Consider the following 14,633-nt stretch of genomic DNA (forward strand, 5'->3'; position numbering starts at 1 on the left):
TTTTAAATGTTGCTTTTTTATCCGTATTATTAATGAATGGATTAGTCCTCCTAATAATATAAAGGATTCTGTCAGTATTTCTAGCCTTTAACATAAAGTCACTTCATTCTTTGGTGATACATAGAATTTTCGATTTAAATGACATTAGATTTTGTTAGACATTTAAGAATAAACACTAGCGAGAAAAACACACAACGTTTCGATGACTCCATGTCATCATTCTCAAGTGAGAAGAGAATAAAAATGAATAGAATAAATATGAAATGCTTTTCATAAAGATGAAGCCCTCTTTGAACAAACAATCGGATTCCATACGCGCGAAACTATTTATTTAATAGTTTACATTTATGAACTTAACACGCGCAATTATTTATTTAAATATTTTAAACTTTTTACGTTTGCCACCTTCGTACGGTATAAATTAACTATTCATTTTTATTCTCTTCTCACTTGAGAATGATGACATGGAGTCATCGAAACGTTGTGTGTTTTTCTCGCTAGTGTTTATTCTTAAATTTTCGATTTAATTCAATTTAATATTTTTATATTTAAATTTTATACTCTGATAATTGTTTCTTAATATTATAGATATATTTTGTTAGCTTACTGGAGAGCATCCCTCGTTTGGTGTCTAGGACGCTTTTGGATGCTGCCTCTCCATAATCATTATTATTATTCATAGTTTATTTATTATTTATTTATTATTTATTTATTTAGTAACGATTTGGAGAAACTGTAATAAATAAAAAAGACTCAGAAGCGCCAACGAATGGCAGGAGTTGTACAGGCCTCCCGGTTAGCTCAATGACCGCCTCCCGGTTAGCTCAATGACCGCTTCCCGGTTCGCTCAATAGATAGAGCGCTGGACTGTTGTGCGGGAGGTCGAGGGTTCAAGCCCCGGCCGGACCAACACTCAAGGTCTTAAAATAATTGAGAAGAATATGCTACCTTTCTATAACATCAAGAAATGGTTAGACATTCTAGTCTTCTCGGATAGGGACGAATAAATGGAGATCGCGTCTCCTACAGGGTTTGGGGTAGGAGACGCAAATTTCCCTTTCGTAAACGGTCGTTGCCATTTGAAACGGTCGATGCCATTTCTCGGAACGGTCGTTGCCATTGAAAACGGTCGATGCCATTTCTCATGACGGTCGATGCCATCGTAAAGGTCGATGCCAAGAAGGAACCGATATTTCCGACTCTCTCCGACGACATGCGTGACAATTAGAGCAATGCAGACTAGCTTTCCCACAAACCATCGCGATTTTTATCAAATCAAAATGGCGGACAAACCCGACAATTTTCTCAAAGATCTAATATCTTCAGCTATAAAAGAAGTCGAATCGAAAAGAAAATCTTTTGAATCGACCCAAATTACAAAGGAGAGTTTTCTGGCTTCGCTTCCAGATGATTCATTTTACTACCTGAAGGCAATTTCAGGAAATGGAGAAAAGTTCAAAGTGCACTTTTTGACCGAAGATATAACGAAAGAAAACCTGGAGCAATGGATATCCGAATATGAAGTGATAAACAGCATCTCAGTGAAGTTAAAGACAAAGAAGGCACCAACAAGCGGCTATGTGTTGCAAAACTACTATAGATGCCAACACAACACTCGCAACTGGAGTCCAAGTAAAGATCCACAGCAGAAATTGTACTTGAATCCATCTGCCAGAGTAAAGAACACCAATTGCCCCTTTCAGATGATAGTCAAAATAGACAGCGAGGGATGTTGTTCTGTGGACATAGAGTGGGACCACAACCATTCACTTGAAACTCTGGAGACCTCTAATTTCCGTGACCTTTCTCCTGAGTGCACAGAAAGGGTTTTGAAGCTGTTTGAAAGTGGGCATACACCAGCAACCGCAAGGCAACAGTACTTGAAAGAACTCAAAGAATCATGTCAGGATGAATTGGAATTTCACAGGAAAAAGGCCAATCGGGCAGTTATGCCAAGAAAAAGGGACTTTAGTTACCTCTACACGCAATTTGGTAAGGATAGGTATGGTGGACAGGGCGTTATGATGTTTGAAAGACTTGCCGAAAGGCTTGAACAATACAAGAAAGACAACCCTGAAGCTACTACTTGTTACCAGATATATGAAGGTGATAATACGCCTCTTATAATTGCTATTGTAACACCTCTCATGAACCGTGTACACAAGGAAGTGCAGCAGTCTGGTGAGATGGTTTTTGTTGATGCTACTTCTAATACAGAAGAGCACAATCTTAAAGTGTTTTTAATGTGCACAAACAATGTGTCTGGAGCACTTCCACTTGGCATCTTGATCACCAGTGATGAGCAGGAGCGTACACTTAAACAGGGCTTTGAAATGTTTCGGTCCTGTTTACCAGAGTATGCATTCAATGATCGTGGTCGGGAACAAGGCCCCCAAGCCATCCTTACAGACAACTGTAAAGAGGAAAGAAATGCTCTGAAGTCTGTTTGGCCAACATCTGTTTTACTTCTTTGCATCTTCCACATGCTCCAACAACTTTGGAGATGGCTTCACGAGAGCAAGAACAGTATCAGCCAAGCAGATAGACCCTATTTTCTCACCCTTTTCAAGAGGTCCTTGTATGCCGAGACAAAACAAGATTTTGAGAACTGCTTCAGTGAACTTTTGAATGATGGCCGTTGCAAGAAATACCCAGATCTAGTCAGCTATTTGCAAAATCTATACAATGACAAAGAATCTTTTGCTCTATGCTTTAGAACTGAACTGCTTGTTAGAGGTAACCACACCAACAATTTTGCTGAGGCTCAGTTTTTGGTTCTTAAGGATGTAATTCTGCAGCGCACTAAAGAGTACAATGTTGTTGGGCTTCTAGACAAGCTGACTATTGATTTAGAAGATCACTACAAGAATAAGCTCCTTAGTATTGCTGATGGGAGTTTTGATGGCGTGTACAGACATCGTTTCTTTGGCAAAGGGAAAAACGGAAGCACAGGGTTTAAAGTCCCCGATAAAAAAGATCTTGATGCCTACCTCTCAACTGTGGAGAACTTTGGCAATAATGTATTCAAAGTTGGAAGCTCTTCAGATAGCAGTCACAGGTCAGTAGTGTTTTTTCTTAGCCGTCACAATAGCATAATGCTCTGATGGTACAAGAGGGCATGTGTGGGTGGGCATTATTTTCCTATCTTTCCCCCACTGTCTGATTCAAATTATCTTGATAGGGGAAGCAGTGCAGGGGGGGGAGGGGGCAGTGTTTCTAGGCTCCTCCCCTTTGGAGCAAAAATACATAAAACATAGGGACATAACATGCATAACATATGAGATACATGTAATTCCTGCAGTTCATCCATATGCTGCATTCCAAGGATGTTGATTTAGCATAAGGAAGACCAAAACATGAGTAATATATTGTCCAGGGGGTGGGGTACCTTTAGTAATTTCCCTTCTTGGCAGGGTGTTGAGTTTTTTATAGCAGAGTAAGAGCAAGTCCTTACTCTGCTGTTAGGAATATTTCTATTAATATCTTAGTGGATCAACCAGTTGAAGGTCTAGAATGTATCTATTACAGATTGAAAAAACAAAAATTCCAGTTGTATTGAGATATTTATGAATTGTCTCATTGGTTCTTTGTCAGTTATACAGTGGACATGACTCTTGGGATATGTACCTGCACGGTTGGTAAAAACGGGAGCCCATGCAAACACCAGTATGTCCTGTGGGTGGCAAATCTAGCAGACTGCATAAACTTTATTCCAGTCAGTAACCCACATGAGAGGCAGAAATTGGCCTGGCTAGCAATAGGAAAGACACTTCCTGTTGCTTGCTATAAGCCATTACGCTCTAGTGATGCTGGACAAACATCACAAACTGATGGTTCTAATGGTTTTGTAACAGAGGCATCCACTAGTATGGAAACAGCACAACAAGGGCCAAACTGCTCAACTGCTGAACTAATTCAGAGCAATGATGATGAGGATGAACATTCCACTGAACCAACTCAGAGCAATGATGATGATGAGGATGATTCCATTGCAAATGCTGAACAATTGTTGAGAAACTCTTGTGAAAAAATAATTCAAAAGCTCCAAAGCTCAAGAGACCTTAATTTGGCTAAAGGTGTAATCAGGTTTGCAAAAAGGGTAACATCCTTAACCGCTGCTAGATCTATGCATTCTAATTTGGCAAGCGCTCTTTTTTCTTTCGGGTCCAGTGAGGTGAAAAAAACCGGAAATGGAAAAAAGATCCGAGTCCAGCCCAACAGAAAACGAAAGTGTGGTAGTGGAAGCCATCAGGTTGTATCAAAAGGGCGACCAGTACAACTACAAGAACCAACCTCCAAGAGGAAGCGCACCCATGACTTGGCTAAAGCAGTACAAACAAACACTAAAAGTAGTAAGAAGTCTGGGTCCCATACTATGAAATCCAAGACAAAGCACATGCAAAGGAAAAAATAGGAAAACAGAGAAATCTTAGTGACTAAACAATGGAATGTTTGCATAATGTTTAACATAGAGGGAAATTCACTTAAGGCAAATTGCCTAGATTAAAAACCTCTCTCCTTGGATCTGCCCCTGAACAACAAGGTTATTAAAAAGATTGAGGTTTTGACATTGTAAATAAGTTTTAATTCATTCTTTCCTGTTAAAGTCTAACACAACATTTGTAATGATTTAAAATTTGGTTTGAACAGTAACATGATGTACATGTGCCAGAACTTATGGATTCTTCCATGGGTTCAGATAATTGGTACAATGCCATACAACCGTATAGTACCTTGTGGGTATGAAGGTTTGTTTGCTGATATCCTGATTGAGGAAAATTATAAGCAAAATTCAGCCATTGATTCACATGGGGCGCTAACTAATACTCAGGTAAATTAAGGCCTGGGCCTCCAGTTATTTCACCCAAAAAGTGGGGGGGGGGGGTGGTCTATCTGAAGATTAAGCTGTACAAACGTAAAACTTTGAAAAGATTGAAGGTTTGAAATTGTAAATAAGTTTTCATTCATTCTTTCTTGTTAAAGTCTAACACAACATTGTAATGATTTAAAATTTGGTTTGAACAGTAACATGATGTACATGTGCTGCAATGACCACAATTAATTTCAAAAATCGATAATAATAATTTAAAAACAAAAACAATTATGTATTATAGATTGATCCAATATTCCTTTCAAATCATCTCCAGTTAAAATCACTAAATGCAGGATAGGTTAATTAAGCATGTGACTTTTGATGTCTTATAAGATTTCGTTTCTCTGCAAAAGTCTTTTGACAATGATCACACTTGTTGCTGTCTTTATGTTTCTTGTCTTTATGCCTCTTTAGCTTTTGCTCATGGTCAAACGATTCATTGCATTCCTCGCAAATGCACTCATGACAACCTTTCTGGTGGTATTTGAAGTCCTTCTCCCTTGTGAACTGGGTGCTGCAGGTTGGACATTTTTTTATCTCTGCTATTCCCATATCAAGGTCTTCCCTCAAGCTCTGTGCTTTATCTTTCCAGTCCTATGAAGATCATAGCATGATATTTTAAAAGGGGGGAAATATATTAGGGAACAATCGTGTATTTTTGATCCCCCCTATTTTTTATATAAACTAGATTGCAAAGACAGTTTTGTTCACCCTCTATCATAATTTTTTGAGGATAATACCCCCTTGCCTCCCCCCCTTTCCTCAAAACCTGGATCCGCCACATGTAGGTTATTTCTAATTAAAATTTAGGTTAAATTAATTGGTACATTATAATGGGCCTTGCTATCCCCAAGGTATATTTAAGAGTTCTGTCTGGAAAAATAACAAGTCTGAACATTATATTACAAAATTGACATTGAGCTTGAGGTCCCAGCTTGATTCAAGATCAACATTCATAACCTAAAATACTTTTAATTGGAAAGTTTGACGAGAACATTTACACTCTCGGTCCTTACAAAGTTAGCCACGTAAACCACACAGCAGTCCACTGAAATGGGGCAGGGTTAATACACAAACATTCACAATGTTAGAAGTTTATAACTAACCTTTCGTCTGTCTGTCGGCAATTTCTTCCACATATTGCCAACCACTTTGGAAACCTGCCCGATTCCCGCCCCCTTTCCAAGTTGTTCCTTGACATCTGGCTGTGGAATGATACAAAGTACGAGGAAACTATATCAGCTTATATCGAATGTAATTTCAAGGCCTACAAGAATAATGAATACAAGTGCAACACTTACAGATAAGATATTTGTTAATGACATAAACGAAAATTTTAGATGCGGTTTATTTTTCACTGATATTTCTGATCACTTAATCTTAATCACTTGTAATCGGATGTAAAGGATGTAAGGGAAACAACATGTTTTAGACTATTTGAACAAGCACTTTATCCAGGCTGAAAATGATTGAATATTTCGGGAAATACAAAACAAACTCACCGCAACTGACTGCATAAAGGAGTTCCACCCCGTTGGCTTCTTAACTGATTTTTTTTTTGTTTCTGCACAAGAAGAATGGGTTCGTTCTGTTTCAGCTGGCTCAACTCTCGCGCACGTGGATTGCTCCGCCATCTTATAAGCAACACTGCCCGGAAGTGACGTCCGAGCGTGCCAACAGCGTACGAGCTATTCACGAGGGCTGTCGTCTGCTCGGCTAGTTTGAGAAATGGCATCGACCGTTTTCAATGGCAACGACCGTTCCGAGAAATGGCATCGACCGTTTCAAATGGCAACGACCGTTTACGAAAGGGAAATTTGCGTAGGAGACGTTAGTTTCCCACGCACGAGATTACTGTGTGATGGGTGTCCTCCCCTGGGGTGGGGATGGGATTTATTGGGTGGACTACTCGCATGGTTTGCATATGTTCCGTTCTAGTCCTACCCTACTGCGGTAAGGCGGTGAAAATGGTTTGAAAAAAGAAAAATTAAATATAATGTAATTAAATACAATATAATGCCCATGTTAAGTGAACTACAGTACGGAATACAGCCTCAACTTCATGCCCAGGAGGGTTTCCACAGTTTTCTAAAATACAAAGCTAGAATTGATTAAGTTCATTGAAAATAATGGCTACTTTTTTACTATACCGTGAATTACTTTGTAATGACGGGCGAAAGAAGAAACCATTCCATCACACAATCTATATCGTAAGAGCCATTAATCTGTTTACGGTGATTGTGATATCTGAGTCTTCCTTTATTTTGACTCGCGTTTAATTTCGTCAAATTCCGAAGGATCGATAGTACTCATCGCGCCAATTCAGTTCCTGGAGACATATCAAAACTTTCGATAAAATGTCTCTCTATCGAACAATTGTATCATGATTTCAGTTCTTGCTGACTCGTATGCTTTTTTCATCTCATTGCGAACTCTGTAAAATTCCTTATGGTAAAGTATACAGCGCTCTTTGTTCTTTTCTAGAGTAACTCTGTCACATTCAGTCAATGTTTCCATACCATCGGCGACAACCTTGTCCACTGGGCAATATTATGCACATGCTGCCAGAAAGGAAGTGTCCTTTTTAACATCGTCACTTACAGATATAAACCCTTGTAAACTCTTGAACATTTCTCGGCATTTCTTACAGGGGGGTTTAGCTTTGTCATGACGTGGGCCATGATATGCTGAAGATATCCATATGAGATTGGATGCTTCCTTCGGTAGCGGTTTGGAGGATAAAACAGCTTTCTGCAAGAGTGGTTTAAAATTTTCAATTCTTTTGTGTAAACAAAATGGCCACACAAAAGGACTTACAGCAACGGAGGATCCACCGAAGCACTTGTCACCTCATGAAACTACTGCCAATACCTTTGGCCTGAAAGTGTGTTTCACTGGCAGTTCACGAAAGTGGGTTCGTGCCACTTCCAAAACTTTCTCGGCATGCTTTTTGCTTCCTCTTGGGGCGTCACTTGTTTCCAGTAGTACACTAAGCTGAAAGGAATTACAAATCTGGTTCAAGAACATCTCTGACACTTGATATGGATAACGTTGTTAACAAGTATACAATCAAATTTATAAATCAAATGTACGAAAAATTTAAGAGAACTTTAAGGTTAAAAAATTGGTTATTTAAACATTTTTTCCCCTCTCATTTTCAGACAGATCATCTTCACGTAACTTACAGAGTCACGGCAGGCTTTAAACTTATCTATTTTCTACGATCGCAAAATACAACAGTTTCTGTGCAGGTGACGCGAAGTCGCAAAAATTTATGAAAATTGAAATACTAAAAGAAATCGCTACCACAATTAAATTGCGAAGCGGCAGGAATTCAGAAAATGGTAAATAAAGTGATCGAAACATGAAAACAATAAAGTCAGTGATAAATTTAGCATCGTATCAAACTTATTTTTAACGGTAGATTGAAGTTTGCACTGGTGGAACATAAACGCGTCGATCTACTGTTCAACTGCTGATAATTGAGGATGATGTTGTAACTGAGCTTTGGAGATTAATTGTCACCGCGCAATGGAGAATTCTGCAACATCGGTGGAGTAAGTTAAATATGTTAGCGAGATATGTTAAAATCCAACTTACATCAAAATATTGGTTGTGTTGACGAAATGTAAATTATTTGTGGCAAGGTTACTCGTAAGTAAGTAAGTAAGTAAGTAAGTGAGTAAGTAAAGGCTTTATTTGATGAGGGTAGCACTGAAATAGTAAAGAATACTAATAAACCACTGGCCCTCCTAGCACTAAAAATACAATAAAAATATTAGAGATATTAAAAACTGTTTTAACTACATAACAATGAGCTATGAAAATTACAGAATAAAATGATTTAAAACCTGTTGGTCATTGAAAATGCTCTTCCAGAGTGATGTTTTAGAACTACTTAAGGTGGCCAGTTTTCGAGTTGATAGTGGCAGGGTGTTCCACGTTTTACATGCTGTCGCTGTAAAAGTTCTTCCTCCTTTCTTTTGACGTCTGACGATCGGAGAAGCTATATTAAAATTTGCATATCTAGTTTCTTGTGAGTGAGTTTCACTAGAAAGTTTCAGCAAAGTTTTTAAGTAAGCAGATACATTTCCTTGTAACCGTTTATATACAATGGAGCATTTTGCTATCTTCGCCTGTTCATAAAAAGGTAGCCACTTAAGTTTGTTAAATAACTTTACTGAGGAGGCTCGAGAATCAGCGTCTAAAATAATCCTAGCAGCCCTTTTCTGCAGCTTTAAGACACGGTTGAGGCAATGTTTGTCACAGCTGGACCAAACAACATTTACATAATCCATTACTGGTCTTATCATAGCAGTATAAAATAGAAGGCGATGATTTAGTGGGAAGCAGTATTTGATGCTCTTCAAATTGTCTATTCTCTGCGATAATTTCTTGCATAATTTATCAATATGAGGAATAAATGTTAATTTTTGATCTTTCTCCAGGCCCAAAAGTTTTGCAAGTTGCACATTTTAAAGTTGCTTTCCATTAATAAGAACCTCAAGATCATGTTCAATTCTGGTTGAGAGTCGCTTACCAGTGATGGTAAGCACTTTTGTCTTGTTCTCATTGAGAGGAAGTTTTTTGGCTGTTGCCCATTGGATGACCTCGGAGATCGCTGTGGTCAGTGAACTTTGTAAGTTATCAATATTTTCATAATGAGCAGCAGAAATCAATGTCGTGTCATCGGCATAGAGATCAATTTCAGCAGAACTCACATGTAGTGGAAGGTCGTTGATGTAGGCAATATAAAGCAAGGGGCCTAGAATTGAGCCTTGGGGTACACCATGACGGAACCAAGCAGTAGGGGATTCTTTGTAATCCATAGATACCAGCTGTCGCCTTCTGTCGAGATATGATCCAAACCAAGCTAACTACAACTTATCAGAAATATCCATATCTTAATACCCTTTCATTAAATTGAATAAAAAACATCCCTGATGTATCTTCTATGAAATAAACTTTGTAATTTTAATTTAATCAATCCAATATCATAATCCTCGCACGATCTTTATCAAGATTAAACAGCAACTCATCAATAATTCCAATTAAAGGAGTTTCTGTGCTATGACGCTTCCGGAAACCGGACTGTTTAGGATAAATCAAGTTATTATCGCACAGGTAGCTGTAAAACGTGTGGTGTACATGCTTCTCAATGACTTTTGAAAGTACTGGCAACACAGATATCGGACGATAGTTGTTCACGTTTTCCGAATCTCCACCTTTAAATAATGGAAAGACTTTTGCAGTCTTCCGGCGTTGAGGAATACCGCTAGCCTTGTTTGAACTTATATTCTTGAGACAATCGATAACCTTTCTCTCTGTAATAGGCGGAATAGAGAAATCGATGCCAGCATCTTTTCTTGAATCGACAAAATGAATAAGTTTGGAGATGTCTAAGTTCATTTGAGGAAGTAATGATCTGGGTTGATCCGCGATAGAGGTAAAATGAAAATTAAACTTGGAAGCCATTTGTTCCTTGTCGTATAAAAGATGTTCAGCGGCTTTAAGGCTGCTTACACGCTTAGACTGTTTGTTCATTCCAGAAATTGATTTAATGGTTCTCCACAGTTCTCTGGTGTTGCCTTGATTGTTCTCAAGTTTTGAGACGTAGTATTTTCGTTTGGCACTCCTTAACAAGCCAACTGCCTTATTTGTGGCCTTCTTGTACTTAGCCAAATCGAAGGGGTCTTTTGAACGCTTAGCTTTTTTCAGGAGCGTGTCCCTTAGCCTCAGTTGTTTTAAAATAGCATTTGACATCCAAGGAGTTTGGGTGACAATTGCGACTCGCTTGTTTCGCCACGGACAATGTAGATCCAGTGCTTCATTGAATAAATTCTCTCACGATTCCAGCATATCATCGATTTCATCAAAAACAAAAATAGTATCCCATACACGCTATGCATAATGAAAATTTGCTTGAGAAGGCTGGTAACAAGTTTACACGAAAGCGAGGTCGGTCGGGCCACTGTGTGTTTCTTCGGATACTTTTACCTGGCAAGTAACACATAATGAGCTGGGTTTTAAACAATTTAAAGCTCTCAGAAGCAGATATTCCTGGTTCATCATTAAGTGGGAGAGCTTCAGCTAATTTAAAAGTTCAAGACTTAAAATTCTGGCTAAAATGCAGAGGAGATCCCGCCAAAGGTCTAAAGACGAAAGCCCAACTTGATAAAAGGTGAGACGACAACAATTGATTCTACTTTTAAAGTATTAAGAAGCTCATAGATATTATTGTCCATTTAAGAAAGAAAACTCATAAAATGTTCTAATTGATCCAAAGAGATATTGAATTCAGATTGTAAAGTTATAGATCGCTCAGACTCGATCGTCTTTGATTGAAAGTGCGGTTCCGCACCTTAATTAACTGTTGGATACGAACCAGGATACGTATATGTAAATGAAACATTTGAAATTTTTCTCGTTCAATTTGAAGAGTGGAAGAGTTTTTCAAGACTGGAAAAGACAAAAATGTAGTCGATCCAGACGAAAATAAATTATATACGAAGCGTAAACAGCGACGAGAACAGGGGAATGCCATCCAGACACAACCTAAGAGCAGTCCTGCTGCAGTCAAGTTTCCAGCGGATGGTGGGTCATCCAGCTTACAGAAATTGCCAGATTTTAACAGGGCAGAGTTGGATGCGCATATATCAAAAACTGGTAAAATCATCGATCTTCGAGGTAAAGGCCATTCTCTTCCTACTTGACTTCAAAAGGCAAAGAACTTCTTGCTTGACGAGTATCTGAAACAGATAGAAGCTGCAAGTGACAATCGCTATTTCTATTTTAAGTCGCTTTGTTACCACAGTTTTAAAAAAAATGAAGCTCCACACAAGTTGAAAGTAGCTCTTGACCTCATAACTGGTGAAGTCAAGGAAGCATCTTGCACATGCGTGGCTGGTAAAGTGGGACTCTGCAATCATGTTTTAGCTTTAATGCTAAAGCTTTGTAAATTTTCCCTATATGCATGCAGTGATACCACACAACTAGACTCGGAGGATGACATGAATCCTACTACTGCATGTACATCTTCACTACAATTGTGGCACAAGAAAGGGAGAGGAGACAAAGTAACGCCAAAGCCAATCATGGAAGTCAGGGTTAAGAAAACCAAATTAGATGATTTTACAGCAAGCAGACCAAGAGAGGAACGATTGAAGTGTATATTATACGAGGCAAGAAACAACTTGGAGTCCCAGGTTGAAGATGAAGACAAGTTGAAAGCTGACTTAATGGCAGTTAACCCCAGTATGCCCTTAGCCCAAATCCTTAACACCACTGAAAATCCTGGCTTAAAAGAAACAAAATTTGGCAGGAGTCCCTCTGGTTCTTTTGCAAGCTACCAACTTCAGTTCACAGAGTCAAATTTTAAAGTGTCCTGTGAATTAGGATCTGTACCAAACAAACCCCAAGATAAGAGGAGTCTCCCAAAAGAATATCCTAAATTCCCATTAAAATCCACTGAACCTTTCAAATTGCCAGATAAGCTTGATCAGGAGGGAGTCAATTTACTTAATCACCTCTTGGTTGATGGTGATAAATTAAATGAGATTGAGGAAAAAACTCAAGGTCAGTCTACATCAGATGAATGGAAAAATGAGCGACAATACAGAATCACTGCATCTAATTTCAAGAAAGTATGCACAAGACTAAGAAATCATGAAACACTTGTGAACAGTCTGATCACTCCTATCCCTTTTTATTCAAAGTGCACTGAACATGGTCAGAGATATGAATCAATTGCATTAAGACAATATCAAAAAGATATGTACTCAATCAGAAGACCTGTTGTATTATTCAAGTCAGGCCTAGTCGTAGCCATGGATGCACCCTTCCTTGGGGCTTCCCCTGATAGTAAAGTTATTGATGTAACCTGTGAAGATCAGTATGGCTTAGTGGAGATTAAGTGCCCATATACAAAATCCTATGTGACTCCATTGGAGGCATGCTCAGACCAAACATTCTTTTGTGGAGAAATTGATGGGAAACCAAAACTCAAGGAGAATCATGATTATTGCTATCAAGTGCAAGGACAAATGGGGGTTACTAAGGCTATGTGGTGTGACTTTGTGGTATATACCAATGCAGGAATGAGCATACAAAGAATTCCATTCAATGGTCAGTTCTGAGGCACACTTAAAGAGAAATTGAAGGAGTATTATTTTCAGCATTTTCTTAAAAAAGCAGCTGTCAAATTTTGCAAATTAAGGCAGGATTAAGAGTATAACTGATTTGAACTACTTAAGCTTTCATGAGATACCATCAGTATCATCACCTCAGTGACTTGAATAACCTTTGAATAATTTAGCAATTAACTTTACTGTAAAACAAGTATTATTACTTGAATTCATGAAGAAAAAGGATTTTGTCATGAAAATGTACTATTTAGTACATCTTATTGTTCACATGTTTAGTACTTAGATGAAAGGTCTCAAAGATTTTCATACTTCCATGAAAATCACTCTACTAGACTGAAATAAGTGGATTGCGTGCATTAGTCAGAAATGCACATACACTCCACATCTGATTGAGCAGTCCTATAAGATTCAGTGGCACTTCACCATCTCAAATATGGTAGTTCTTGATTAAATTGATCGCCCTCTCTATGTGGATCCTGACACTTGCAATCTGTTGGGTTGTGATTACATTCTCCTTTGACATTTGAGCATTTTCTCCAAGAAATAGAGGGATGTTAAGAGACACTCCTAAAGGTAGTATATCTTCTATTGTGGAACCCTTATCTGCCATTACAGCATCTCCTTCGTCAAAATTTAAATCCAAAAACCCACTCCTCGTGACAATCTCCCTGTCTGATATGCTTCCGGTATATAGTTGACTGATAAATGTGATGGCGCCATTTGGTGCGATGCCAACAAGACCTTTGAAGGTAACATGATTTTTGTATGAACTAAACAGTTCTGAATTTAGCACTTGGCATTTGACAACGTATTTCGGTGCAGTCAATTATGACTCTCGTGTTAGGATACTTCTCCTTGAAGATATCTGGCATTGTTTTGTTTACAATTGCCCTTGAGGGCCAAATATTAACCTGACCAGTTTTTAAATACATATAATTGATGTATGTTGTAAACAATCTACTGATCGTCGACTGAGACACTCCAAACAGATTGGCCAAATGAAGTTCAGCAAATCCCCTTCTCAGTCTACACATTACAATGAAAAATTCATCAATCAATGCCAGTTTTCTTGGTCTGCCAGCTTTTCCTTTTTCAGTGTTTTGGGATGCCTCTTCCTCCTCCTCATCTTCCTGGTTTTGATAAAAGTCAGCAGTGACCTCGTTCTTGTTAGATGAATAATATCTCACATTTTCCCCTTTGTCTCCTGTGTTCAAAAACTTGAATATTGCCAGGAATGTGCTGTAGTTAGGAAAACCTGTATAAAAAGCTATGTTCTCGTCCGACTTCAAATTATCCAACTTGAAAAGCTTTGCTTCAGCATCTTGTAATTTTTTCTCGAGTAGACTGCATTTCTTTTCCATCCTCTCTTTCTCGGCTTCATGATTAAACAAAGTCTCGAGAGCTTCACGACGCTCTGACCAGAGTTCAGCCATGAGGTGTCTGTTCGCCTTTTCTTGTTGCTGTTTCGCCATTTGAAGTTCATTAAGCTGAATTTGAAGTTTCGATACTTCTTTCAATTTTGTATTGTCTCTCCTGTACTCTGCGAGTAGTTCCTCTATCGTCGGCTCGAGAAATTCGTGAACAAATTCGCTTGTCGAAGCTTCTCTCGGGATGAC

General features: G+C 38.5%; 2 protein-coding genes across 2 annotated transcripts; one reads left to right on the forward strand and one right to left on the reverse strand.

The window, feature by feature from the left end:
- The first annotated feature begins 1,043 nt into the window (after positions 1-1,043).
- Positions 1,044-6,380, forward strand: LOC148725350 (uncharacterized). Its single transcript, XM_088730664.1, has 2 exons — positions 1,044-3,058; positions 3,595-6,380. Exons 1-2 carry the CDS (start codon positions 1,173-1,175, stop codon positions 4,412-4,414), a joined length of 2,706 nt encoding a protein of 901 aa, XP_088586790.1. The 5' UTR covers positions 1,044-1,172; the 3' UTR covers positions 4,415-6,380.
- LOC148725351 (uncharacterized) lies at positions 4,885-6,689 on the reverse strand. Its single transcript, XM_088730665.1, has 3 exons — positions 6,376-6,689; positions 5,980-6,078; positions 4,885-5,467 (listed from the first exon to the last, which is right to left on the reverse strand). The coding sequence occupies exons 1-3, from the start codon at positions 6,505-6,507 to the stop codon at positions 5,177-5,179; spliced, it is 522 nt and encodes a 173-aa protein (XP_088586791.1). The 5' UTR covers positions 6,508-6,689; the 3' UTR covers positions 4,885-5,176.
- Positions 6,690-14,633: the final 7,944 nt, after the last annotated feature.

This window comes from Stylophora pistillata, chromosome 8, assembly GCF_964205215.1.
Source record: "Stylophora pistillata chromosome 8, jaStyPist1.2, whole genome shotgun sequence".
Lineage (NCBI taxonomy): Eukaryota > Metazoa > Cnidaria > Anthozoa > Scleractinia > Pocilloporidae > Stylophora > Stylophora pistillata.